The 26,992-nt window shown below is 39.6% G+C and overlaps 1 protein-coding gene across 1 annotated transcript in view; it reads left to right on the plus strand.

Annotated features, from left to right (window-relative positions):
• The window catches only part of PCDH15 (protocadherin related 15), a 1,392,890-nt gene that overhangs the window by 1,168,158 nt on the left and 197,740 nt on the right, over positions 1-26,992 (plus strand). Inside the window, exons 22-23 of the mRNA XM_065552026.1 lie at positions 2,152-2,457; positions 3,154-3,378. Coding sequence (XP_065408098.1) covers positions 2,152-2,457; positions 3,154-3,378 — 531 coding nt within the window. The remainder of the gene's footprint in view (positions 1-2,151; positions 2,458-3,153; positions 3,379-26,992) is intronic.

Consider the following 26,992-nt stretch of genomic DNA (forward strand, 5'->3'; position numbering starts at 1 on the left):
TTTGAAGTATCTTGACAGGTTTCAGAGTAGCAGCCATGTTAGTCTGTATCCGCAAAAAGAACAGGAGTACTTGTGGCACCTTAGAGACTAACAAATTTATTAGAGCATAAGCTTTCGTGGACTACAGCCCACTATGCATCCGAAGAAGTGGGCTGTAGTCCACGAAAGCTTATGCTCTAATAAATTTGTTAGTCTCTAAGGTGCCACAAGTACTCCTGTTCTTTTTGAAGTATCTGGAATTTGTGGTGCTTATCTGGACTAATTTCAGCTTTCTCCTGAATATTCATCTATATCTCCTGTATCATACTCTGAAATTCCTAACTTAGAAAAATTTATCTAGCAAAGTTTGCAGACCCAACATTTAAAAACTAGTACATTTTTTTTGTTTTCTCTAGATTTCAGTTTACCATGTGAATGAAAATTATTCACAGTCCTCAGTGTAACTGTAAGAACTATTTTGAGTGCTAAAATCAGTAACCTAGCACACTAGGGATTTTATGGTCTGAGTCATCCTAAATCCTATTTTAAATTACCTCAAAGATATTTAAACATTTGTGAGATGATGCCAAGGAAATGTACAAAAACATGCTTGCAAATAGTGCTATCAGCAAATGTAGAATAAACCTTTCATGACAATGTTACTGTCTTGGTCATGTAAATACCAATCAAGTTTAAAGAACATAACTAGTAAATAAACTATAAAAATGAAATGACGCTTCAAGGAGAAAGTGTTTAAAATTACTAAAATATTAAGAGTTGTAACAATAAATTAAAACACATCAGTTACCTCACTGAACACACCATTATTCATTTCTTGTATGCAGCCTGGATTCTATGACACTTGCAATGAAATTGGAGTTTTCCTATTGATTTTTAGTAGGAGCAGAAATGGGCTCTTGAATACTTTTCTTCAGATTGAGCATCTCATAAGACATAGACCCAGATTCTTAGTTGTGCTATTGGGCATTGCTAAGGCAGGGAAATCTCAGAGGTCAATTTTCCATTGGCCTAGTACTTGGTATAGTTTAGAGCATTCAGTACATTGCCATTAAGAGCAGTTATGTCCGTCAGAGATCACAACAACACAGCAGTATCCTGCTATGTCTCTACACTCGGTGCTTGAAGATGGGTTGCATAGGATGTGGCTATTCCAGTTTTACATCAAATTGGGACTCCCCCATATTGGAGGAATTCTCAGCTGGGAAAATCCTAAGGCATTATGGCCCCATTGCTCCAGTGGACTGCTTCAAAGGGTTGCAAGCATGGGGTAAGAGTCTAGCTGATATGCTCTTTCCTCAGTTTGAGCATATGAATTCCCTTAACAGTAACTGAAGTCAGAGACTTGCAATACAATGCACACATTCTCTTGTGGTTGCAGCAACATCTAGGTAAAGAGGGGCTGAGTTAAAGGCATTATGGCAACTGAGATACGCCCTTCCGCTCTCTTTTGATTAATGCTATAACTTAAATGCCTTTTAAAATGTATTTTTTGTGTTTAATTATACTATACCATGGTCAAACACATCATCAATATTGTCTGCTACAACAAGTTAATAGAATTTTTGCCAAGGCTGGTAAATGCCATGATTTTGCAAAGCTGCATCTAAGGAATAGTATTCAAAAATAATTAGTTTTCAACAGTAACATTTTTTGCTCAGAAGTACGTTGAAGAGGACAAGAGGTGCTAAATTTAGATCTTTATGTAATATGTTGAAAGTGTTGATTGTAAATAACTCATTGTGACTAGTGAAACAAGGCCTGTTACATGTGTTGTTCAAAAGAATTAAGAAGTCATCAGACCCAGTGAAGAAAGTTTAACAACAATCACAAGCTTTGATGTAATATACATGGCCAAAATAAGCTTCCCCACTTTCCCAGATAATCCCTTCCATACTTATTCCAACAGTTTTCATAAACTAAATTAATACTATATAGAAAGTAACAATATGAAATTTTTCATGTCAGGTAAGTGGAAACTTGAAACTCATCCGCAAACCACTGAAGTCAATGGAACGATTCCATTGACTTCAATGTCCTTTGGATTCTTTTATATTAGAAAGTCGAATAAAAGGCTCACTGATCATGTCTGAATCTAATCCACATACCTTTCAAATGTATTTTAAAACAATATGTCTTTTTCTTTTATTTTAGGCTACAGACCCAGATGCTGCAGTAAATGGCCAAGTACATTACAGCTTGGTAAACTTCAACAATATTTTCCGCATCACATCAAATGGTAGCATTTACACAGCAGTTAAACTGAACAGAGAAACAAGGGACTATTATGAACTTACTGTTGAAGCAACAGATGGAGCTGTGGACCCCCGCCGTTCAACATTAACTCTGGCAATCAAAGTTCTGGATATTGATGACAACAGCCCTATGTTCACTAATGCCTCCTACACTGTCTGTGTTCCAGAAAATCTACCACCTGGCACAGTCTTCCTGCGAATAGAGGTAAGGCACTCTGGATCAAAGAAAATATTTTGTTAATCTTATTGTGTGAGGCTGTTCTCATCTAACTGGTTGCCATTAAAACCAAAATAAGCGATTAAAAATGTGAGGGGAGAAGTGATACCCAAACCTCCTTAAAGCCTTTTTCTCTTTGTGAAAATGTGATATTTGGCGTAGGACAGGCAAGTGAAAAATATTAGAAGCATAGAGCGTACATTTCTACTAATTAATAAAAGCAATGATGGAAAATCAAAATATAAGTAGAATACTATTGAAATACTTTACATGTAGATTTTTTTAAATGTCAATTACATTACTAAAATACATTTGCATTCTCCAGTGAGGCTCTACTATATGGATATTGCCAGTTTATTTTAGCCCCAAAGAGTTCAAATGTCCTTCCAAAATTTTAATCCAAATCTCTTAATTAGGCAAGTAGTACATATCTTAAACGCAGCATCTGTTGACTAGCAGAGTTGGTTCTGAAAAAAAGTTGGTTTCCTCAAGCCTACTAAAAATATATCTTGTTAAAATTAACAATTAAAATTATGAAAAAAAATATATGAACTGCACCGAAGAAAGCAAATGTTCTTAGTAATATCAAATAAATCAAATGTATGTCCTGTAAAAATTGTGAGCTGGTGTTTTTCCTTGTGACTCTTCAGTTTTAGTTTTCAAGTAAATTCTCTTTTGCTGTAGGCAAAGGATATTGACCTTGGTTCAAATGTTACCTATCGGATACGAACCCAGGAAGCATTGCTGTTTTTTTCATTGAACAAGTTCACAGGAGAATTATCACTTTTAAAATCCTTGGATTATGAGTCATTTTCTGGCACAGAGGCAACCTTTACCTTTCTAGTGGAAGCCTTTGATAGTGGAGGAACTATGCCTCCAGGACTTGCTACTGTCACTGTGAGAATAAAGGTAAGAGTAAAACTTTGCAGTCGATAACATCGTTTTCTCTGTTATACAATACCTCAGTAACCTTTAGAGGTCTTCCAGTAGGATGCAGGAGCACAATAGCAATATCTTTGTTTTCTTTGTAGTTTGTCCTATCCCTCACTTACAATTTATGTAAAGCTGTTGCCTTTTTATAGCAGTAACTTGTTCCCATTTAAAATGTACAGTGTATCACTATTGTAATTGCTTTGCAATTGCATGCAATTACACAGTTATGTGCTTGCTCATAGATTTATTACTTACAGGAATAGATCTGAGAATACTTCATAAATGAGTAAACATTTAATTCTTTATGATCCCCAAAAGGCTGGAATAAATACTTAATGGAATGGTTTGAAAAAATGACACCATCACATTTCAATTTAAGGTCACATAAATTGTAATTTTATTAACCATTCTTATGCATTAAGTGCTGATGCTGCACACTACTTATATTTCAATTTCTGCTGCATGAAGGCACGGCCTTACAAAAGAAAATAGCTTATTTTGTGCTTCTTTTACAATATTTAGTCCTTATTCTGCCAGTGACTGACTGTGAGAACTTGAGCACTTAACTTTACCTCATCTCTCTGTGTCTTTCTTTTCCAATCTGTAAAATGGCAATAATGGTGTTCCTATTTGTAAAGTGCTTAAAGATGCACTGATGAAATATTATATGAGAGCTTCTTAATAAGAGCTGCTGTTTGTTTTGCTACTAGTTATGATTTGTCTGATGCAATTATATTGTCAGGATCCCAACAAGGGCAATGGGGACCCAGATCAGAGCAAGGGCAAATCTGAGGCTAGTAGTGGAGGAGTTTGTAGTCAGGTTTCAGGCTCTGGTTCAGGAGGCGAAGTCCAACTCAATCCAAGGTTGAAGCCAGGAGTTCAGGAGCAGGGAAAATAAATGTACATGGCTCCTACAGAAGAGCCACACTGTTGCCTGGACACTTTCTGGAATGCCTCTTAGATTTATATAGGGTGTGAAGGCAATCAGGAGCCACAAGGCTGCTGCCTGTCAGCCACTTTGAGGTGGGACTTTCCATGGGTCTGTGTCCACATGGTTCACAAACTGGTCACAGCTTTTGCTGGTTGACGGTATGGAACTGTAAGCAGCCTGGCAGTTCTGCAGGACTGGTTCTAGACTTGTGGGGTCTTACATTTTTCTGGGAAGGCATTTCGGATTCCTTTATCAAGTGTCTGCTTCCTTGAGTTTTTATGTCTGTGGATGAGCTGATTTTTGTGCCATTTTGTGTAGTTTGGGTAGGATGGTGTGGAGGTAGGTCATCGGTGTTTTAGTTCAGGAATGGAAATTTGTATGTGAGAACCACATTGCAGAGTCATAAACTTTCAACTCTGGAGATGTGAGTTAAGATTTGTCCGCCTTTGTCTGACTTGTCCTCAGCTGTCCCTCCACGAACGCAAGTCGATGCCACACCATTTGTTTTGTTGCAAGCACATGCTTTCCATTTCTGGCCAAAGAGTTTTGTCATGGGATCAGCCCAGCTCATTTTCGGTTTGCTCGGTGGTCGCTTGTGGTCTCTAGGTATCTAGTCACTGATGCAGGTTGTCCACCTATTGCAGTGGTGGGGAACCAGCGGCCCGTCAGGGTAATCTGCTGGCAGGCTGCCAGACAGTTTGTTTACATTTGCATTTGCGGTTCACCATTCCCGGCCAATGGGAGCTGCAGGAAGTGCCGCAGGCCGCGCGGACATGCTGGCCGCCGCATCCTGCAGCTCCCATTGGCCAGGAACGGCAAACCGCAGTCACTGGGAGCCGTGGGTAGCCATGCAAAATTAAACAAACTGTCTGGTGGCCCAGCAGCAGATTACCCTGACAGGCTGCAGGTTGCCCACCACTGACCTATTCTCTTGCCTGCGAACGACGTGACCCACACATCTCTGCTTTGCATCGTACATCGCCTGCACTATATTGGTCACCTCTGTGCCTTCTGATCTCCTCATTTGTTATGTGATCACGGAGTGATATCTTACACATTTGCCTTTCCATTGCTATCTGAGTGACTCTCTCGGTGCTAGAGAGTTCAGATTTAATTGTGGCCATATATGAAATCACTATGTTGGTTTTAACCTAGTGCTTGGTTAATATTTATCCACACTGTAAATTGCTACGTGGTTTTGAATAATTTAACTTGATTGTCAGTTTATCTTCTGCTCTACTCAGAGCAAAGAAATTAGCATCATACACCTTCCTTGGCCAGCCCACAGTGATATCAGTGAAGCATCTTTGGTGATCCATACCTGCTTGCATAAGCATAGAAAAATAGCCTGTTCTGTTGATGTACTCTGTGGTAAGGTAGGCTGGTGCCAAAACAGGGATATGTGTGCTGTTTATCACCCCACCACAGTTTTGGAACTCCATAGATGCACTTCCATCCACTGTGTCCTGCATGCTGCACTCCTGGGAGAATTCTGCGCCGCTGCGCATTTGCAGAATTTATGTCCCCTGCAGATTTCTTTGCTTCCCTGCAGAAAAATGACTTTCTGATCGGGAAGCAAAGAGAAGCCACAAGAGTGGTCATGTGCCCTCCCCTGAAGTATGTTTTGTGTGCCCAAGGCAGCAAGCAAAGAGGTAAATCACTGTGGGACAGAAGGCAGAACTGGGGAAGACCCGGCTGGTGGCTCCTACCACGTGCCGGGCTGGGCTGGGGAGAACAGGATTTCCTCTTCCCCTGCACGGCATGTGGCGCCGGGTCAGACCTACCCCCAGACTTCTCCCCTGGCTTCAGGAAGCTCTGCAGACACCCACTCTTCCTGTGCCCATCACTCCTCAGCTGCAGGGGGAAGGATCCCTGTACAGGGAGCTACTCCCCCATCTGCCCAACCCCCGTGCATCCAGACTCCCTCATATCCAGACCGTCCTGCCAAGCCTCATCCCCCTGCACTCAGAACCTCCCCAATAAGCCCCACTCCCCCAGCTCCTGGACCACCCTGATGAACCACCCATACACAGATCCCCACCCTATCTAGCCCCAACCAGTTGCACCTGGATCCCCACCCCACTGAGCACCACTTCCCCAGTATCTGGACCCACTATTTAGCCCTACACACCCAGACCCCCCCTACACCCCCAGAGCTCTATCCCCCATTCTGAGACCCAACCACCTTCACCTGGACCTCCCTGCAGAGTCCCATTACGATTGCACCCAGAACCCTCCAACAAGCCCCTCTGTACCCAGATCCCACACTGAGCTGCCTTCACCCAAATTGCCCCACACAGAACCCTCTCAACCCACACCTGGATCCCCCCCACACTAAGCCCCTCCACACTTGGATCCTGTCTTGCTGAGCCTACCTGGTGCACCTGGCATGGAGGGTCAGGGCCCTGGGGTGTTTCTGGGGCAGGCCCCATCATTGCACTGTGTCAGGGTTGGGTGCAGCCTCACCGCTGAGTCCATGTCCTCGGGGGTGGGGAAGCTGAACAGTGATGTCCCACCTCTGTGCAGCCAGTGGCCTGTGCTCCTCAATGCCTTGCTGGAGCATCCACATTTATTTGACAAATACAATTTGCAGAATTTTGCAGAATTTTAAAATATTGTGCACAGAATTTTAATTTTTTTGGCACGGAATGCCCTCAAGTAATACTGCCAAGAGTTACAGTGATGTGTGGCAGGAGACAATTAATGACGCTACATGTTTGCATGATAACAGTCCCTACTATGAGCTATCCCTCCCCCCCCCCCTTCCAGCTCCAAAATTATTTCCCACTGGCCAATAACAATCTGGCATTGCAGACTTACAGAATGTGATCACCACTTGCTTTTCCACTGCCAATGCAGCTCTCATTAGGGTGTTCCTGAGCTGAAGGGCTAGTGTGAACTAAGCGCACAGATCCAGGAATGTGGCCTTTCACATCCAAAAGTTCTGCAGCCACCGCTCATCACTCCATTCTGAGACAATCCCACCAGTCAGTGCCCATTTCTTCGGGCCAGAAGCAGCGCTCCACCATCTGCAGTTGCTCAATGAACACCAAAAGCCTTGAATCGTTTTTTGCTATGTCCCTTTGCAAACTGTCTTCGAAGAAATTGTCATGTCCTCATTGTTGTAACACTTCCTGTGTGTCTGCAAATATAGGAGCAGGGCCGGCTCCAGGCACCAGCTGAGCAAGCAGGTGCTTGGGGCGGCCAAGGGGAAGGGGCGACACGTCGGGCTCTTCAGCGGCAATTCGGCGGAGGGTCCCTGTCCCTCTCGGAGGGAAGGACCTGCCGCCAAATTGCCGCCGAAGAAGAAAGCGGCTGCTGTCGATCGCAATCACAGATTTTTTTTTTTCGCCACTTGGGGCGGCAAAAACCCTGGAGCCGGTCCTGTACAGGAGAATCATTCATCCAGTATTTGCAACGACCATGAGCATAGTGCAAAGCTGTATGGATTCCAGGCTTCTGTCAAAGATGGTGGGCACCAAAAAATGCCATGCAGATTTGTGGGATTTTCAAAAAATGGCACAAAATTATGGTATATGTGTAGCAGTATGGGATGGAGAAAGTTGCATGCTGGAAACTTGAGTCCACACTCCAAAAGATCCCTGGGAAAGTCATTTCTATTTTTCACAATATGTAGCAAAAATTTCCCCAAAGACATTGTGCTGGATGGCACATTGAGTTATCTACCTGTAGTGCACCGCACCTTGCATTGACATACAAGCAGTCAAGTATGCACATGCCCGAGTGATGTGCAAACTTTGGCAGCTGTATGCCAACGTATCTTGTGCCAACCAAAGTTTGTAGTGTGGGCCAGAGAAACAAAAGTCATTCCAGCCAACCCTTCGCCCCGGAACTGGCTGCTTCTAAGATTCCTCCATGAGCATTGTTCACCTCTGATTCTTTCTGTGTAGACAGCCATTCCCAAGTCCCTTATATTCAGATTGAAATTAGCCATCCTCATCTGTTGTAATGAATCCACAGGAATGAAGGGTTCCAATATCAACTCCTAATGATCCTGAAATCCTTACTGGGACCATATCCTTACTGACTACATTTAATTTAACATAGCATGGCATGCATAGCATATGTTAAATTAAATCACCCTTTTTTCTATACAATTTACTTCCTAAAACAATTATTCCTTTCTGTACCTCTTTGAATAAATATTCACCTAACCCACACCTCAATGTGACATGAATGGAAAGTCCAAGAAAGCAACAGCACAGAACTTTCTAACTCAAGCTTCAAATTAAAGCTCCTCTAACTCCCTTCCCCAAATATATATGTTAAAGCTGGATGAGTTTTCTCTTTTCTAGTCGCCTTATAGGAAAAATGTACATGGCACTGGACTGTGCTTTCAATAAGTGGCTTTAGTTGTTATCAAACTCCTCAACCTCACATCAGTGTTTAATCACCCGAAAAAGCCATTTAGTGCTCCACCATTAACATTATCCTTTAGTAAGTAATTAGCTACTTTGGGGCTTGCAGAGCATTATGAAAAATAGGTAGTTATACCAGATCAACAACTTGAATGTAATTAGCTTAAGTTTTGTTTAGTTTAAAAAAAAAATAGAAGTAGACCATGTTTTTTTGTGCTGGTAGTTCACAGCACTTTTCCAGTCTAACCAAAATAAAATGTTGGTATACCACGATACGTACATAAGTAAATTTGTAACAACATCTTATTGTTTTAATACATATCATTGCAAAAAGGTATTAAAGAGGTATTATTCTTATCTTTCCTGTCTACTCTGTGTCTTACTGGTTCTTTTTAATGGCTAATTCTACAAATGTTGCGTTTGCCTTCCTTCTCCATTGATAACTTGCCATATTATTTTGTGTCTTTTGTGTCTCATCACATTAACATTATCTATTTTGTGATATTTTGTACTAGTAAATTTGTTTATCTTTTGCTGTGTGTGCCAACTGATGGACAGACTGCTATAAGGGTGAAGCACCAAAACTCTGTCAATGTGATCAAACAACAATGTTTACGTCTATTTTGTTTCTATACCGTATGCAAGACAAATGTATTCTTCTGATTGGGCTTCTCCACAAATATAATTAGGCTTAGAAGAATTAGATTTTTATTGGTAAATGTTGATTTCACCATACACACACCAACTGACAAATATTTCCATTGGTAATAACTAAAATTTAAATATAGGCAAAGTAAGAAAAAATGCTGTTTGAGAATTTATTAGAGTTTCATTTAAGGATATTTATTTTCTGTATTTTGGCATCTGATGTTGACAATATGAGTTTTAATGGTTATAAAGCTTTAACTTTTTGAAACATAATGGCTGCTGTCATTAAATAATTGTTTGACTCCTCCCCCCATAATGTGGATTTAAATACTTTTAAACAAAATGCTTAAAAATAATTATTTGATTAAATTATTTTTAAAAATAAAGGGGGGAAAAAAAGATTACCAAGACTAACTATAATGTCCTGCCTACAAGGTACTGAGCCCCTTCTGTACCTCCTGTTTGACTTAATTAGGAGCTGATGGTTCTCACCACTTCTCCGGAGTCGTTTCAGCATCTTGCGTTATAGAGCTATGGTTTCTAAGTTTCTGAAATAACAATTTATTGAAACACATTTTTATTTTTGTTAGTTCTTTCTCATACATCCAAAGGATAATTTTCTCCCCAGAGCCTAATGACTCTGTTAAATATTTGTATAGATGGCATTTGTAGGCAAAGGCTTGGGGTGTCCAAAACAACAGAAGATCTGGTATAAATAACAAGATTTAGCTAGCTGCAGTTCACAGATTTTAATGCTTTATATCTGTGCAGGGGGGAAATTGCGTAGAGTTACTGAAGAATTATTGTAATGCATGTTGTTTTTGGTGGTATTCAAAGCCCCACGATTCAGACCAATTTACAGAAAAAATTGCAAAACATTTTGCACGGTTGGATATTTTGTCTCGTCTCCATATTTCCAATATGTTTACAGATTTATTTTTTTTTTGCATATTTATTTTCTTTTCACAAATATATTGTCATAGTAGCAATGGAAATGCTAAGATTATAATCAAAATAGTTGTGTTTGCTACATTTTACGCATGCAAGTGTTATTCTAAAAAGTGGCCTTTTTTTTTTTTTGGAAAGAACAATTTTCAGTTGTTTTCACACAAGGAATTACTCCTCTGGTTACATATTTATATGTAAGCAATACATTAAACATAAATTTAAATGGTCCTGATTTTCCTCTCATTAAAGAAGTATAAAGGGGCTCCATTGAAATCCTGGAAATTACACTTGTGCAAAACAAGTGTGAATGAGAGGAGAAACCATTTCAATTACTTTAACAACACATTTATATTAACATAAAATATATGGATCACTGAACATCAAACATAGTTGAAAAACTGGAACATTTAGCTCCAACAGAAATCCCTAGTTATGCACAACCTCTCTAAAGTCAATGTGAAATTAAGCAGTTATTGCTGTTTAAAGACAAATTCCAAAGTCTCAATTCTACTTATTAGTTTGGGGCACCGTCGTGAGAGCACTGGTATTTTACAAAGGTCCTGAATCCCATTGCACTAAAGTTATTCACCCTAGATAGTTTCCTGCCTCACCACATAAATCCTCTAACCTCAGACCATGCAGATGAGTTAACAGAACTAATACATAAACATAAAACAGATTTTCAGACACTTCTGCAGCAGCTAGAGATGATTTTCAACTAAGGGCCTGATTTACCATTGAATTACCCCAGTTGTATACTGAAGTAACTCCATCTTCTTCAGTTAAATCACATCACTCTAGAACTGGAATAATACAATCACGAAACACACCCAAAGATTTTAGAGAAGAATTTAAATGATCCTTGGAAGCTTTGCTACAAATTCTGAATTGTACTGCAGGATGATTGATGTCATTCCTGAACCTAAAAGGGGGAACATCTTAAAGATATATACTACCGCTAAACAGTTAATTTCAGTAAAGGATTTTAGATATATATCACATTTATACTTCCTGTTGAGGAATAAGGAAAAACTATAAGCCAGAGAGTCCTTGTGATGTTTCTGATTCTCACCAAAAACAGGAAGTAGGGGGGAATTTCATAAATACCATGCAAAGTTATGGTGCTATATAAATATTTAATAATAAAAATCCCTGGGGATGTTCAGCTATCTGACAGGCACACACCAGTGCAATGCCAGAATTTCAAATGATCAGACCTAAATGGAATTATTTCTTCTACTGTAAATCAAATTTATATGGCAAGTGTACTGAAAATGAATTAATAATTATTTAACAGTGCCAGCTATTTTATCATGCAAACTTCAGTATATAGTCTGAGTGGCTTTGCTTATTCAAATCAAACTGTGCTTTTCTAGAAACGTGCCTGCAAAGTAGAAACTACTTACTAAAATATAAAGCTAGTCCTTCCCAGAGAGTCTCATTATAGAAAGCATGAAATGATTATTCCATTTTATGATTCTGACCATTTCATACAGTACTGTACTTACAAGAAGAGATTTTAGGTGAAGTTCTGGCCCTGTTGAAGTCAATGGAAGTTTTGGCATTGACTTAATGGGGAGAGGATTCCACATTTTGTATATACAGTAGTGACACATGGGGACAACTGCTACAGGGGAGAGATTCACCTCTTGGAAAGAGCAGCAGCTGTACTGCTACCCCCTTTCCCTGCAGTTTCATCAGGAAAAGGCAGCTTTGAATTGCAGCTTAGGTTCCATATAAGACCTATCAGTGACAGTTAGCTGGAAGATGTGTGAAATAGTGCATCTCCCACCCAGCCCTGACTACTTTTGGGGCTATGATGGTTAGCTACAGACCTCTGGTGGCATGACAGTTATGGGCTGCTAATGCTGCTGGGCCCCTGCTTCATACACACATACTGTTTTGCTGGCATATAGGAAACAAGGCCAGTACATGCATACTTCTTCTGGTGCTAATGGGAAACGAAACTTCATGTGCAAACGTTGGATGTTCTCTGTAAGGGCACTTCTGCCTTTGGAATTCACTCCCTTCCTTGGTCCATAATAGAACGAGTTTGTTCACTGAGCCCCTTTTTTCCCCTCTCTGGCTTGTGAGGAGTCGGAGGCTTGTGAAGTTGGATAATGTGGGGGGTGAGCAGGGACTCTGATGAGTTTGCGTTTCTTGGGAGTTTAGGGGGTTTTATATTTTTGCTAAGGTTGATGTACTGTGTTCTTGAAGCAGTGAGAGGAGTCTGTTTATTGTGAATGGTGCATCAAGCGTACCCAGAGCTTTAGATGACACTCTTAATTTTTGTATAAATTGAAATAAATAAATATCATAGCCAATTTTCCTTAAAGGCTTCTATAAATGCACTTGGCTACTGGGTACTTGACTACTGACTATTGAGCTACTGTACTACTGCATAATAATGAGAAAATCATTTTTAAAGACAAGCATCAGTAAGATATGCAAGCAATAGTGATAACTCATTTTATATAAGGCACATTATATACTAAAGATAGTATAAATTGTTCTGCCAACATATATATTGGTTTCAAATACAGAAATTGATTGCTAAAATGAAAACAGGAATTACAAAGGAAATAAAACATTAGAAACTCCCTCTAAATAATTCTTAAATCGCTCATATGATTTTTGGCCAAATTCTGCTCTGTTACACTTCTCTAACCTCTTTGCGGTTAGTGGAAAGGCCGGATATGACTAAGATTAGAATAAAAACAATGAGGAGTCCTTGTGGCACCTTAGAGACTAACAAATTTATTTGGGCATAAGCTTTCATGCTTTCAAGCTTTCATGAACCCACTTCATCAGATGCATGGAGTGGAAAATACAGTAGCAGGTATATATATATACATAGTACATGAAAAGATGGGAGTTGCCTTACCAAGTGGGGGGTCAGTCTAACAAGACAATTCAATTAACAGTAGAATACCAAGGGAGGAAAAATCACTTTTGTAGTGGTAATGAGAGTGGCCCATTCAAACAGTTGACAAGAAGGTGCGAGTAATAGTAGGAGGAAATTAGTATGGTAAAATTAGTTTTTGTAATGACCCATCCACTCCCACTCTTTATTCAGGCATAATTTGATGGTGTCCAGTTTGCAAATTAATTCCAGTTCGGCAGTTTCACGTTGGAGTCTGTTTTTGAAGTTTTATTGTGGAAGAATTGTCACTTTTAAGTCTGTTATTGAGTGACCAGGGAAGTTGAAGTGTTCTCTTACTGGTTTTTGAATGTTATAATTCCTGATGTCAGATTTGTGTCCATTTATTCTTTTGTGTAGAGACTTCCCCCTACTGTTTTATATATATATATATACCTACTACATATATATGTACTATATATATATATACCTGCTACTGTATTTTCCACTTCATGCATCTGATGAAGTGGGTTCTAGCCCATGAAACCTTATGCCCAAATAAATTTTTTAGTCTCTAAGGTGCCACAAGGACTCCTTGTTGTTTTTGCTGATACAGACTAACATGGCTACCACTCTGAAACCTAGGATTAGAATGTGGTCCTCTGCAGTACTATGTAATATATACTTTATTGCTGCTGTAAGCCACTCCACAGAACTGTGTAGGCAAATTTGAAGTGACTGGTGGTTTAGGCTAGTAATACTTCTCATCTAACTAAAAGGTTAAAGTGAGCTTGTTTGAAAGCTGAAGATCCTGGTTATTGTCTCAGTAGCAGGGACTTCTCCAGATGTTAACAGTAGTCCATTAGGAAGTGTTCGTGATGGAAATATTGGTATTTTTCATGACCCCAGCACAATGTGGTGGTGTTCACCTCTTTTTAGTCTTGGCAAATAGTGCTTGCTAAATGAAGGAAAATATACAGTTGCTAACAAAAGTTTATAGATATTTGGCTGGAAATGAAAATCTGCCATTGTATCTTCTTATTGCTGTGTATGTGACAGAAAAAAGTAATAACGTTATCCCATCATTGAGAGCCAAATCAAAATAATATCTTGATTTTAATTAGGCATTTCTCAATGGGCACGGTATTCAAAAATTCCTAAGCTCCTACCTCTCCAGTAGAGTTGCTTATGAAAATCAGCCCCAAGTACACAGTCCTTGGTTCACAAAAGCAGTTAGGCATGTTTTTAAGTTGATCCACATTCAGGACAGCACTTAATTGATTGTGCTTAACTTCAAGTCTGTCCTCAAGTCCCATTGATTCCTGTGGGACTTAAATGCATACTTAAAGTTAAGCTTGTGCTATATCCTCTCTTGAATAGGAATGCTTCCCTGAACTGGTGCCATATTATGAAAACTGCAGCACAATACAATGCGTTGTCAGTGCAAAAAGGTAGGCGACAGACTTACCAACTTTAGTAAAACAGAAAAAAAGAATTATATCAACCAGGTGAAGTAAACAGGATACATAACATTTGAGGAATTGCAGAAGAACTTGAGAAACATAATATTGCTCATACTAGTTCAAAAACTTAACGTGGACTAGAAGAGTAACCTGAAAGAAAATATGACATGCTGAAACACAAGATGATCAAAGGTGATCAGAGTTTGGTGAAGACAACTTGAGAAAGAGTGAAAAGTTCTGGAACAAAGTTTTATGACCTGGTTTGAAACAAAAATGAACATGCTCTACTCTGAGGGAAATCTTCATACATAAGTGTTAACTTCAGTGAGACTTAATCACTTCCTTAAAGGTAATCACCTCCTTTATGCTTAAGAGCCCAATCTAAAGTCCACTAACATTAATGAGAATATCTTCTTTAGCTTTACCTGCTTTGCTTTGTTGAACAGAGGCCATAGGCCTGAGGTACTTGAGTGACCATTCCTCACCACCATGTCCCTTCAAGACAGTTGCGGTTGACTGGGTTTCTTCCCAAGGTTCTGTATGAATTGGTTAAGGGAACTCTCTTCATATTTCTGGCATTCTGCCTGTGTAACTTCCCCTGAGTATGGCCACCCATGTCTTTTCAAGACTTACTGCAAGGCTATACTATGTTTGTCATTATATCTCTTTCCTTTTCCATTGCCTTCTCCTTTCTGGAAATTTTCTTCTTTTCCTAATGTTTGTTTAAACATAGATTTTTGATATAACCTCCCAAAATTTGGAAGATGGATGCTTTAGAAAATAATTTGAAATTAATGCACTAATAAGTAATACTGTGCTCTTTGTATGTATACAGAACAGAAAATGTCCTTTTTCAGGATAAAAATCTTCAATCTGTGATTATTACAATCAGCTTTTTTTGCTGTTGGAGAATTTGTACCAGTTAATGTGAGATCATTACACAGTGATACACAATAATTTCATAATATGTTTCTGTTCATTAATACTCTTGATTGTCGTCATATGATTTGGAAATAATGGAAACTGGTTAACCCATCTTGGCATAACCTATCAGAAAAAGTAAATTGGATTTCCATTACTTAGCTCTTTAGATTATCTAATAAACTAGTAGGAGATCGACCAAACCCCTTTTGTAAATATTTGTCATTTGTCCCAGTAATATGCAGTGAATTTTGAAGAATGCTGATAAAATTCCTTTGAAATATCTATCATACACAGATGTATTCATTAGAATACATTATTTAAGATATGATGATCAAGAAACTAAGTGCACTGGTTTACAGTGACAAGGTTTACTTTTTTTGTCAAATGACATCTGAGCAGAATACATTTCAGTAAAAGATATTTATTTGCTCCATTTGTAAAGTATTCATCACACACAAAGGTGTATTGGAATAATATATTTTTTATCTGATATGCTATTTACATAATAGATAATCAAGAACTACAATAGACCCTCAGAGATACGAACACCTTGGAAATTGAGGTTGTTTGTAACTCTGAAATGTTCGTAACTCTGAACAAAACATTATGGTTATTCTTTCAGAAGTTTACAGTTTTACATTGACTTAATACATCTCTGAAACTTTACTATGCAGAAGGAAAATGCTGCTTTTAACCATCTTAATTTAAATGAAACAAGTACAGAAACAGTTTCCTTACCTTGTCAATTTTTTTAAACTTTCCCTTTATTTTTTAGTAGTTTATGTTTAACACAGTACTGTAGTGTACTGTATTTTCTTTCCCCCGCCCCCTCTGCTGCTGTCTGATTGCTTACTTCTGGTTCCAAATGAAGTGTGTGGTTGACCAGTCAGTTCATAACTCTGGTGTTCGTAATTCTGAGGTTCTACCGTAATGTGGGTTTGCCAGAAGCTTTCAGTAATGGGCAGCACATAGTTCTCAGCAGAAGAGCAAGGATGAGATTGTGAGTCACAGTCTCATCCCTGGCTCCCCCATTGCCCAAGAGGGAAGAAATTTGTGTCAGCCCTAAACCTTATGGAGCTTCCTCATCCTCACAAGCTCCACCCACTGCCCACCAGAAAGCATAGTAGGGGAAGTAGCAAGTGCCCAAATGCTGTTCTCCCCACCCTGTCCTGTGACCTACAATAAAAGTAGGCCATGAAGGAAAGAAAGAGAGGCATATATACAATTATGCCCTAAAAAAGGTGGTCTTCATTATTATTTATGAAGACTCATTAAATGGTCGAATAAGGTCCTTTGACAGAAACTGACATTCCATTTGGTTTCTACCCACTTAAGCACATTTTAATGGAAGCTGCTTATTTAAGTATTCCCTTTTTAAAGTATTTTCATTTCTGAGCTGGCAGTTAGGGGGACATGGAGAGTGAACCTTATATTCTCAACTAAAGGGATTCCCATTGTGTTTTATTTAGCAACAGCTGATTGCAGATCCAAAATATTCTGTATAATAAAGTGTTAAGACACATCATCCTTTGGTTTGAGGATGTCGGGAAATATTAATTTTACAAAATCTCAAAAGCATAATAAAAAACAAAAAACAAAGCCCTCTTTCTATAGAAGAAGGCTCCTGAGGAGCATTGCTGGAGATGTGTCAAACTGCCATTTGGAAGTTAGGTTAGCCCTGAACAGTAGGGGGTTATCAGACAATTGCATGCAACAGAGATGGCAAGCCACCAGCTCTGTTGATGTGCAAATACCCTGAACTGACAGATGTATAAAACAAAATCATTGCAGGAAATTAAACGCATGCAGGGTTTTTTTTATTTTTTTTTAATTAAAAGTGTTTTTTAGACTTGAGAATTTGGCACATAAATGACTTTTTGGTGAAAGCAACTCTTCCCTCCCTTCCCCACCCCCTTTCCCTCCCCTTTTGTGGCATTATATATATTTTGGTGTTAGTGGAAGGAGATCACTAGGATTTGAATATACATTTTCCTGTTTATTTCATGCATGATAAAAAGATAGCAAGTTGCAAAAGAAATTGTAAATCCCCAATGCACATTTACTAGCTCAGTTGTTGTTCAGTCTTGTTGTTTTATAGTGAGGCCTCAATGATTTGCCATTTGATATAGTTGACCGGAAACTTTCATATCAACAGATAATCTCACAGTACACTGTCCTAAAGTAGTAGGGGAAAAACTCTAGAAATATGTTTACAAGCTCTTTTTTAAAAATTTGATTTCATCCTTTAAAAACCATGAGTGTATAATATTTCAGAAGCTATTCCTACTTAGGTTAACGAACAATATTTTCAGCAAATCAGACCCAGAAGAGTAAAGTACAACTTTGTAGATTTTTAAAATACACTGGGACAAGTACTTTTTCTTTGCAAAAAAAAAAAAAAAAAAAGGAAGACCCTTGCAGAACTGCATTTGATATAGACTTCCCCTGTATACAGCTCTGAAAATGTAGGCCATAGCAAAAGACATCTCAACAATACAATTCATTTAACAGTCTAGCTAAATCAATAGAATCCTTAATGATTATGTTGTATTTTATTTACAGGAATTCCTCCCTTTTGAATTATTTATTATATTTATTGACACCAGATTTTACTGCCTTTTATTGTAGGTACTTTCAAAAATAATCAGTGTTCTTTGGTAATAAGTCAGGTAATATAAAGCCTGAAGTTGAAATACTGTGGTGACAGTCATGGTATTAAAACTAAGATTTATAAACTTTCTTTTAAAATAATGTGTAATCGTGTTTCAGTAAGCTAAAAAATTAAGATTACTGGAAATTGTTTGCTTTTGTGTAGTGTTGGGGAGGGAAGTCTAACACTGATTTTTATCACACAGCACCTTTAATCAGACTTCACAGGAGTATGTTCTAGTGGACTGAGGGGCAAATGCCAAATGGTTTTGGTGTGCAGGGCCAGCTCCAGGCACCAGACGAGAAAGCACGTGCCTGGGGCAGCACATTGTAAGGGGCGGCATTCCGGCCAATCTTGGGGCGGCACATTCCGCCGCCCTGCCATGGTTCTTTTTTTTTTTTCCCCACTTTGGCAGCCTGGTCGGCAGCTCTGGAGCCCCCGGCCAGCTCCCTGCGCTCCGCCAGTCCCAGCCCAGCCCTGCAGGGGCACGGGGGGGCAGGAACTAATGATCCCCGCTGCTCATCGTGCCGCCGGGCTCCCCAGGACGCGCCACTCCCCGCCGCCTGCACCAGCCTCCACCTCCCGTGCCGCTCTCAGCCCGGCCCGGCCGAGCCGTCTTTAAAGGAGTGGCTGAGCCAGTACCTCCTGCAGCCCCCAGGGGCTCCGCCTGCCAGGCCAGGAAAGGCACCCCAAGGCCGGAGGGGGGAGCCCCTCTTGCCCAGCTGCAAGCGGGCTGCAGTGCCCTTCCCCCCCCTGCGAGCCTCCACGTGCTCCCTGCGGCTGCCGCCCTTTTTTTTTTTGCTTGGGGCAACAAAAAAGCTAGAGCCAGCCCTGTTGGTGTGTGCAAGTCGAATAGCATAATTGTACTTGTTGGCTAAAATAGCACTTTTACAAAGGAGCTTTTGTAAGGTATTTATATTATATTATATTTATTTATTATATTATTACTGAAGTGTCATCTTGAGTCACTGTTGTTTGTATTAATATATGTAGTGAGAAATGTGCTGCTTAATTTTTGTTATTTACATTTTCCTTAAAAATGTATAAATGTTATAGCAAAACATGCTAGAGCAAATTATCTTTGGTTAGCAACAGTCAGAACACATAAGAGTTCATGGTATTTTACATCTTAGCAGTAAAGTAAAAACATGTTTACAGTCATGAACTGTATCACTGGTTTGCTGGGGTGGGGAGGAAAAAGGGAATATATATTTATGGCCAGACTCCATTCCCCACTATGACTGCTTTGCATCCATCTAGTAATGGAAAGCAGCTGTAACTAGCAGACCAAGGACACCCCCTTTACCACCCTTACCTCTTCCAAGTTGCCATGGGGCTGCCATCCTCCCTCCCAATCACTAGCACAGGGGATATAGGTATAAGAGGAAAGAGAGTTATGGCTTTTGTGCTACCTTAAGCCTTGGATCTGTAGTTTTTGAAACAGCCCCTTAGAATGCCAGGAGTAAATTGGGGAAACTCTGGGGCTGCTCTAATTTATAACAGGGACTAATCCAATCCCCAGTTGCTACAGGATCCAGGAGCTGCAAAGGTGGCTGGCCTTATAACTATCTTTAACCCCCACTTCACTCAGTTGTGCTGAGGACAGTTTAGATGCAGCCCAGGATGCAGATCTAATACTTTGAATTCTAATTATTTACTTCCCCAGTTTGAGGGAGGGGAAAGAGGAGGTTATTTTACCTATCTAAATATTATACATTTATATTGCTGAAGTTCTGTTGGAGGCAGACATAAAGGGTGTCTTGGGGTCACCCTTGTTAAAATATGTATTAATATCTCTGGAAATACAGTTAGGTTTTCAGACTTGTCTTCTTCAGGTAATCCCCTAACTCAAATATTTCTATCCTGCACTAGTCTTTATCCTCCCCTCAATTGACCACCAGCTGTCTGAGTACCTTATTGACCATTAGTGTATTTTAGTTAGTAACTGTCTTACCTTTTTCAATCTTTTTTTTTTTAAACTGATTTTCAGTTTTAATGCCCTTTCTCTTCAGTACTTCCGTTCTCCTCATCCCCACTCCAAGATGATTGTCCTGGTTTACTTACCATTGTGTTCAGCATTTTCTCTTTTCTTTCCAGCAATGCCAATATTAGTTTTTTAGAGCATTGTTTGTAGAAAAGACTCCTTTAATCCTTGTAAACATGACTTTATGACTTTAAGGGATGGGGGGGGGGAACAGATCATGCTAGAGCTAAGATGACAGCTGGGTTAGCAATAGAGATGGCTTCAAGAAATCCATGGATCAGTCCTCATTTTGTTATGTGGAATAGTTCCAGGGGTAGCTACTATACATTCTGCTAAATGAGGGTATATGAACTTTCTCCTGTACTGCACTCTCAGCATACTTTTTTACCCTTTGCACAGGGGAACTATGGAAAATACATGTCCTTTCCTGCTCCTTTCATATTCTGTCGAATGCAAGCAATGTGAAACAAAACAAGAAACAGAATATAAAGTGGAGCTGTGATAAGGAGAAAACCTTGTTCCTTTATTATGCTTTGACTTTACTTCTGTTGTGTAATATTTGTGAAGAATCCTATAACTTGCTTTGCCCAATTTATTCACACATCACTATTAAATGAGCCAATATGAAAAACCTTTGTAGAAGGATTATGCACCTTAGGAATTTTTCTGGTGATAGACTCCCCCACAGCCAGAGCTTAACTGCCTCAAGTTTACCTGCCTCAAATCTATGACAATCCTCATTAACAAGCTACCGAATCAGTCACATACCTCAGTGAGAATCTGTTTGAGTTTCCCCAGGCACATGGCTTCATGTAGATTTGTCATGCAGCATGCTAACCTTCACTTATGCTATATGGAAGTCTGTCTGAAATTGGTGTATATACCAAATAGACACCTATCAAGTCAGTGCTAGTTCCCCTCAATATCCTTCCCTTCGTAAATTGGTGGAAAGATCCCAGTCATGTGTGCAAGGTTGGTTTGTTCTTCCCACCAAACTCCTTGTGACTGATGCATCCCTTGTATGATGGGGAGCTTCTCTCAACTGCCATCAAGTTCAGTGCTGATGGACCCAGAAGGAAAAGAGGTTGCACATAAGCCTCTTAGCACTTAGGGCAGTTCATTGACAGACTGCCTGAGCAGACAGTTCCCCCTGGACCAAGAGTTGACTATCAGAGAGTCCGTAGTATGAAGCATCTCCCAGGAATGAGGTCAATCATCTCTTTACAAAGATGAGAACAAGAAATTACCCAAATTCTGCTTGGTTTTTTATCAGATACATTCTTCATTTTACAGATGATATGCACCCATTCTGCTGATATGCACCCAGATGATATGCACCCATCCTGCTGATCACAATGCTTATGAAAGAGATCAGGCAGGAGCTCCAATGTGGCTAATTCAGTTTTGGTACTTGGGTCTGATGAGCCTATCAACATACCCTCCAAAACACTTGCCTCTTCTTTTCAACTTGATCTCCCAGGAAGATGGGAGCATCCTGCATCTGAATCCATCTTTCTTCCACCTCACATTCTGGATGGATGACAGATATAGAGAGATCATGTCCTTTAGATCTTCAAAACATTTTGATTGATTGAACAGGAAAGATTCCACCAGGCTTACATATGCTGCCAGCTGGCAGTGGGTTGAGCAACATCACTTACCCCCTATAAATACCCAAATCCCAGATATCCTGGACTACTTGTTGATTTTCAAGAACTCAGAATTGTCTTAGATATACTTGAGTGCATTTAACAGCTATATCAACACATCTCACCCCTCTCCCTAATCCAGAGTTGCACAATTTTCTCTCACCCTATGGTGGCTGAATTCCTAAAGGGCTTTGCATTTGTTTTCCCCCAAATTGGGGAGACTTACCCTCTCTCGACCCTCAATGTGACCCTATAGAGTTTGATGGGATCCCCATCTGAGCCTTTGGCAACTTACTCATTGCTACATTTATCCATAAAATCAGCATTTCTGTAGCAATTACATCAGCCAGAAATTTGGGAAAATAAGGCTCTTATGGCAGACCTTCCATATTCAATTTTTCATAAGGATAAGGTCACACATAGGCTCCATCCCAAATTATTACCTAAGGTAGTTACTGGTTTTCATTTGAACCAAAGATACTTATCTGCTTTCTGTCAAACCACATACCAATGAGGGGGAGGCTACATTACATATATTTTGTGTCCTTAGAGCACTAGCTAATTATTTACTTTAGAATTTACATTTTGAGTCTCTCAAGACTCTTCATAGTATATGCAGACATATTGATAGGGCCAGGCCATTTCAATGCAGAGACTATCAAAGTAGATGTCGGTCTATATTAGACTCTGTTATAAATTAGCCAATTTATATCCCACAGCTCAGATTAGGATTTATTTTATTAGGGCTCAGGCAGCATGGGCAGCTTCCTTGAGAAGCTGGCCAAAAGATTCTAATCTTGGGTGCATGCACACCACAAGTGGAATGCAGCTGGACAACACATCTTTAAGAACCACTGTTTATTGTAAGGTAAGTAATTTCATAACCAGCTCCTTCACCTCCTTCCCCACAGGCCCTGGTGAAGGGGCATGTTGGGGCAGTTAGGGTGTGTGTCTGGAGTATGCTTCACTCCAGCTATCCCTACCTGGCTCATGGTGCCTTGAAGCCATGGTTCCTTAAAAGCTTCTGCATGCTCAGCCCTTTTGAAAATCAGGCCAATTTATATTATGTGCCTAAATTTGGAGTCGGAAGTGTAAGTTAAGCATCTAGTCTTTGAAGATCTTGGCCCAGATCTGCAGTGTTAGAAATGAAGACTATGCTCAGCTCCCATGTTTAAACAAAAATCAGATGCAGGTTGAATTCCGCATATTGACATTTTTCACCAGAAATAATAATAATAATTTAAAAAACAATGCTTTTTCTTTTACAACGTCATTGGTGATTTTTAGTGCTTATAAATGCTAAGGACAAATAGTATTAACTATACCAAGTTATAATGTAGGGAGAGATTGACGTTTTACTATACACCACTGTCAATACAGACAAAGAAACTGTGAAAATAATAAATTGCTGTAAAGAGTCAGTTTCTTCTGATACTGAAAAAGAACTTTATTAGAATAAAAAAACAGTATTATCACTAAAGCTTCTCTCTCTCTCTCTCTCTCTCCATTTCACATGCAGAGTTTCTGCCTAGAACTTCTGCCAACTACTTCCTTCCTTGATTTATGCCACAAATTTAAAGAAAAGTACATATACTCTCACACCCATTGTTCCAATCCTGGATCTTTCTTGAGAACACACTGTCAATTCTGCTGAAACTCCATAGTGATTTTTATGTGGATATCAATTATTTTTTATTTTAACCTAAACCCCAAACTGGAAGCCTGGTGTCTAATATGTAAAATGAGCAGGCAGTTTTGGTTGTTGAAAAGTGTGGGGCAGAGGGATAACCCTTTTTCTTATCTGTCCATAAATCGCCAAAATATCTTGCTGCCAAGTGGGAGAGGACATTTTATTCAGCACAAACACGTGAGATTTACTAGGAAAAGTTCTTGTGTAAAATTAGTCTTGGTGGAAAGGCATTTTTAGGACTAAGTCCCTCTGCCTTACTATTGACTTTATATGCATATTCGTTTGGTGCTGATTCAAATACCTTAGAAAAATAAATATATAAATATGGTTTCCTTTTCATTTCCCATAGCAGTTGATGTTCTGTATCATCCTTAAACAGGATTTCTCTTTCTGACATTTCTATCTTAAGTCTCTGATTTTCAGTCACTAAGGACACATGAGAACATACAGAAGATGACAAAAATTTTCAGAGAATGCTGAACTTGTCATGTATTATCTGAAAACAATAGAGATGTTTTAAAGCAACATTGTTGTGGTTGACAGATCCAGATATGATTTTCCCAACTAAAAAAAAAAATCTTCTCTTACATGTGTAGCTTACCTTAAATATTCCATAAATATGCCCAAAAGATTATTAGGCCTCTGAAACAAAGCCAGTCTTCCAGTGAAAGGGGAGAATCCTTCCCTGTGCTGCAAAGGAGCAGTTGGTGAGTTTGTGTGGAGCAAAACACAGTATAGGGAGTGTCTTTTCCTCCCCACTCTCTAACCAACACAAGCAGCGGGGTAAGATCTATGCCTACCGCTCCACTGAGCACTAGTAAAAGAGGATGAGCTACCATGCCAGCCAGCGTGCTATGTTTTAGAAGCCAGCTGGATATGTATTACTCAAGGCCTATGCTGCTAGTTCTCTTTAACCCTTATCATTTTACATTCCGATATACTTGTTTGCAGCATTCCGCACTGCCCGCAATCTCAAAGATGGGTATTTTTCTGGACTAGAGTATTGGCTCTTTTAAGAGTCTGGACCTGGGAGAAGGGGATGCACCTGAGCTGGTGCATGGGCTAGTGCCATTCAGTTAAGCTGCTGACTCCTCTCATCTTCCCTGGTCCAGAATGTCTGTTATCACAAAAAAAAGTGATATATATTCAACTAACAATCAAATATGTCACTTAGGCTAGTTTTACAAGAAGTTTGGGGATTAACCTTTGCTCTCTGAGAGACTACCGGTAAATATAACAATCACATAGGGTCACCAAAAAGAATGGTTAAAATCTGTACTACTTAAAGGGCTGGGCAAAATCTCAGACTGTCTCAATTTGTAGCATAAGGAATACACCTACAGGAGTCAGTAACAGCTATATATAGCACAGTATTGTAAAGTATCTACTGAAGGAATAAGTTTATTCAGTCAAGAGTCTGGACTCACTTTGTTTCAGGGTCTGCTCTGACCCATCTCCTGATGGTCTTTTAAAGAAATAAAATTATAAATTATTTTACGGGTATCTGCAAAGACAAAAACTTCTGAACTAAGACCATTGTGGAATTCTGTTCTGGATTTCATTCAACTACAATGCAATCCAGGTATAATCCAAATTAGTAGTAGGTGTTCCTAAAAATATAAGAGATTTACTTTCGAGGCTTGAAATTAGACCAAAGTTTCTAACCATCAGAGGGGTGAAATTTTGGAACAGCCTTCCGAGGGAAACAGTGGGGGCAAAAGACCTCTCTGGCTTTAAGATTAAGCTTGATAAATTTATGGAGGGAATGGTTTGATGGGATAACGTGATTTTAGTCAATTAATCAACAGCGTGCCATCACTGGTAAATAGTATCAATGGTCAATGAGGGTCTGGCTGGAGAATCTTACCTGCATGCTCGGGGTTCTACTGATCGCCATATTTGGGGTCGGGAAGGAATTTTCCTCCAGGGTAGATTGGCAGAGGCCCTGGAGGTTTTTCGCCTTCCTCCGCAGCATGGGGCGGGGGTCGCTAGCTGGAGGATTCTCTGCCACTTGAAGTCCTTAAATCACAGGATTTGGGGACTTCAACAGCTGAGTCAAGGGAAAGGGGGTGGGTCAGCTTTTGTGGCCTGCATCATGCGGGAGGTCAGACTAGATGATCATACTGGTCCCTTCTGACCTTAAAGTCTATGAGTCTATGAGTCTAAATGCTTATTCAAACTAATTAAGGATGTAATTTTGCAAGGATGCACTTTCTAAACTAATGAGGTTTGCTGTACTGCCTGCATCTAGAGCCAGATACACTGGGAAAGCAGTTTTATTGACACTTTGGCGCTCCTGCTTCTGGTATTGGCTGAAACGTGAAAGTGCAGATGCATGTGGAAATGTAAAATAAAGTTGAAAGCTGAACTTTCACCTGCCAAATTAAAAGAGATCAGGCTGGGTTTGGTTTGGGAGATTGTTTGGGTTTGGTTTTATTTTATCTGAAATGGTTTGCTCATCCCTCATCTATGTCTCTGGTAAGTTTCAATGAGGAAGCAGGAGTGGGGGACACCTGAAATGTCTATGCTTCTGTGTCAAAGATAGTCTTTTGAATATACAGTGGATCCAGTTCTCTTCTGCTCTATGTCCCCTTTGTTGCAATTCAGTGCAAAGGGGGTCATTAAAGATGTAGAAATGGCTGTTGGACAATATCCCCACAGAGGTGCTGCCATGGAGCTATTCTAACTTACACCAAAGGCCAGACCAGGTCTAAAGCTCCCTTCTACAGTTCCTACGGGAAGCACAGGAACAGGGTAGCAGAGGATAAGGCTTCGTATATTCACCACAACAATTAAAGGAATATGGACAGGAAATGGTTACTGTTCATGACCAGATCCATAAATAACATCGCTCAGACTTAAATAACTGGGACATGACTCCAGATAGCAACAAAAGAACCTCAGTGGGTTCAGATAAGCACAAAAACAACTTTTTCCTCAGATTTCCAGTACAGTGGTATTGTGATATTCCTAGGGTTGTAGTTGAGAGACCAGCATGTAACAAATATGAGCAGATTTTGGAAAAATCATAACATCCATTCAAGTAGCATCACTAGTAATGAAAATGCAATCAGATTGATCTGATTTTTTTTTAATTATTTAACCACTGATCTGTCTAATCAGATAGAAGGGGATTTGAATTGCAGTCCCAATATGAGAAAAAAGTTATTGAACAATGTCTGAGAGGCCCATTTGGCCATCCTGTATTTAAACCTTTATAAATGAAAGTAGTACATTCTAATTTAATTGGAGAGTTCATGATGAAGGTTCCTGTCAAAGTATTGAAAAAGTTGCGCTTTTCTTTCTTTAAAGAGATACTCTACCTGTAGTTTAGACCTTCTCATTCCCATTGGCATGCGTAGTGTCATTCATATTCACTAATCAAGAGTCAAATACACAATGAATGCAGAAGCTTTGTTTGCATGCAGTGGGTGACTGTCTTAATCTCTTTGTGAAATAGGAGT

Source organism: Chrysemys picta, chromosome 7 (assembly GCF_011386835.1).
Source record: "Chrysemys picta bellii isolate R12L10 chromosome 7, ASM1138683v2, whole genome shotgun sequence".
In the NCBI taxonomy this organism is placed as follows: Eukaryota; Metazoa; Chordata; order Testudines; family Emydidae; genus Chrysemys; species Chrysemys picta.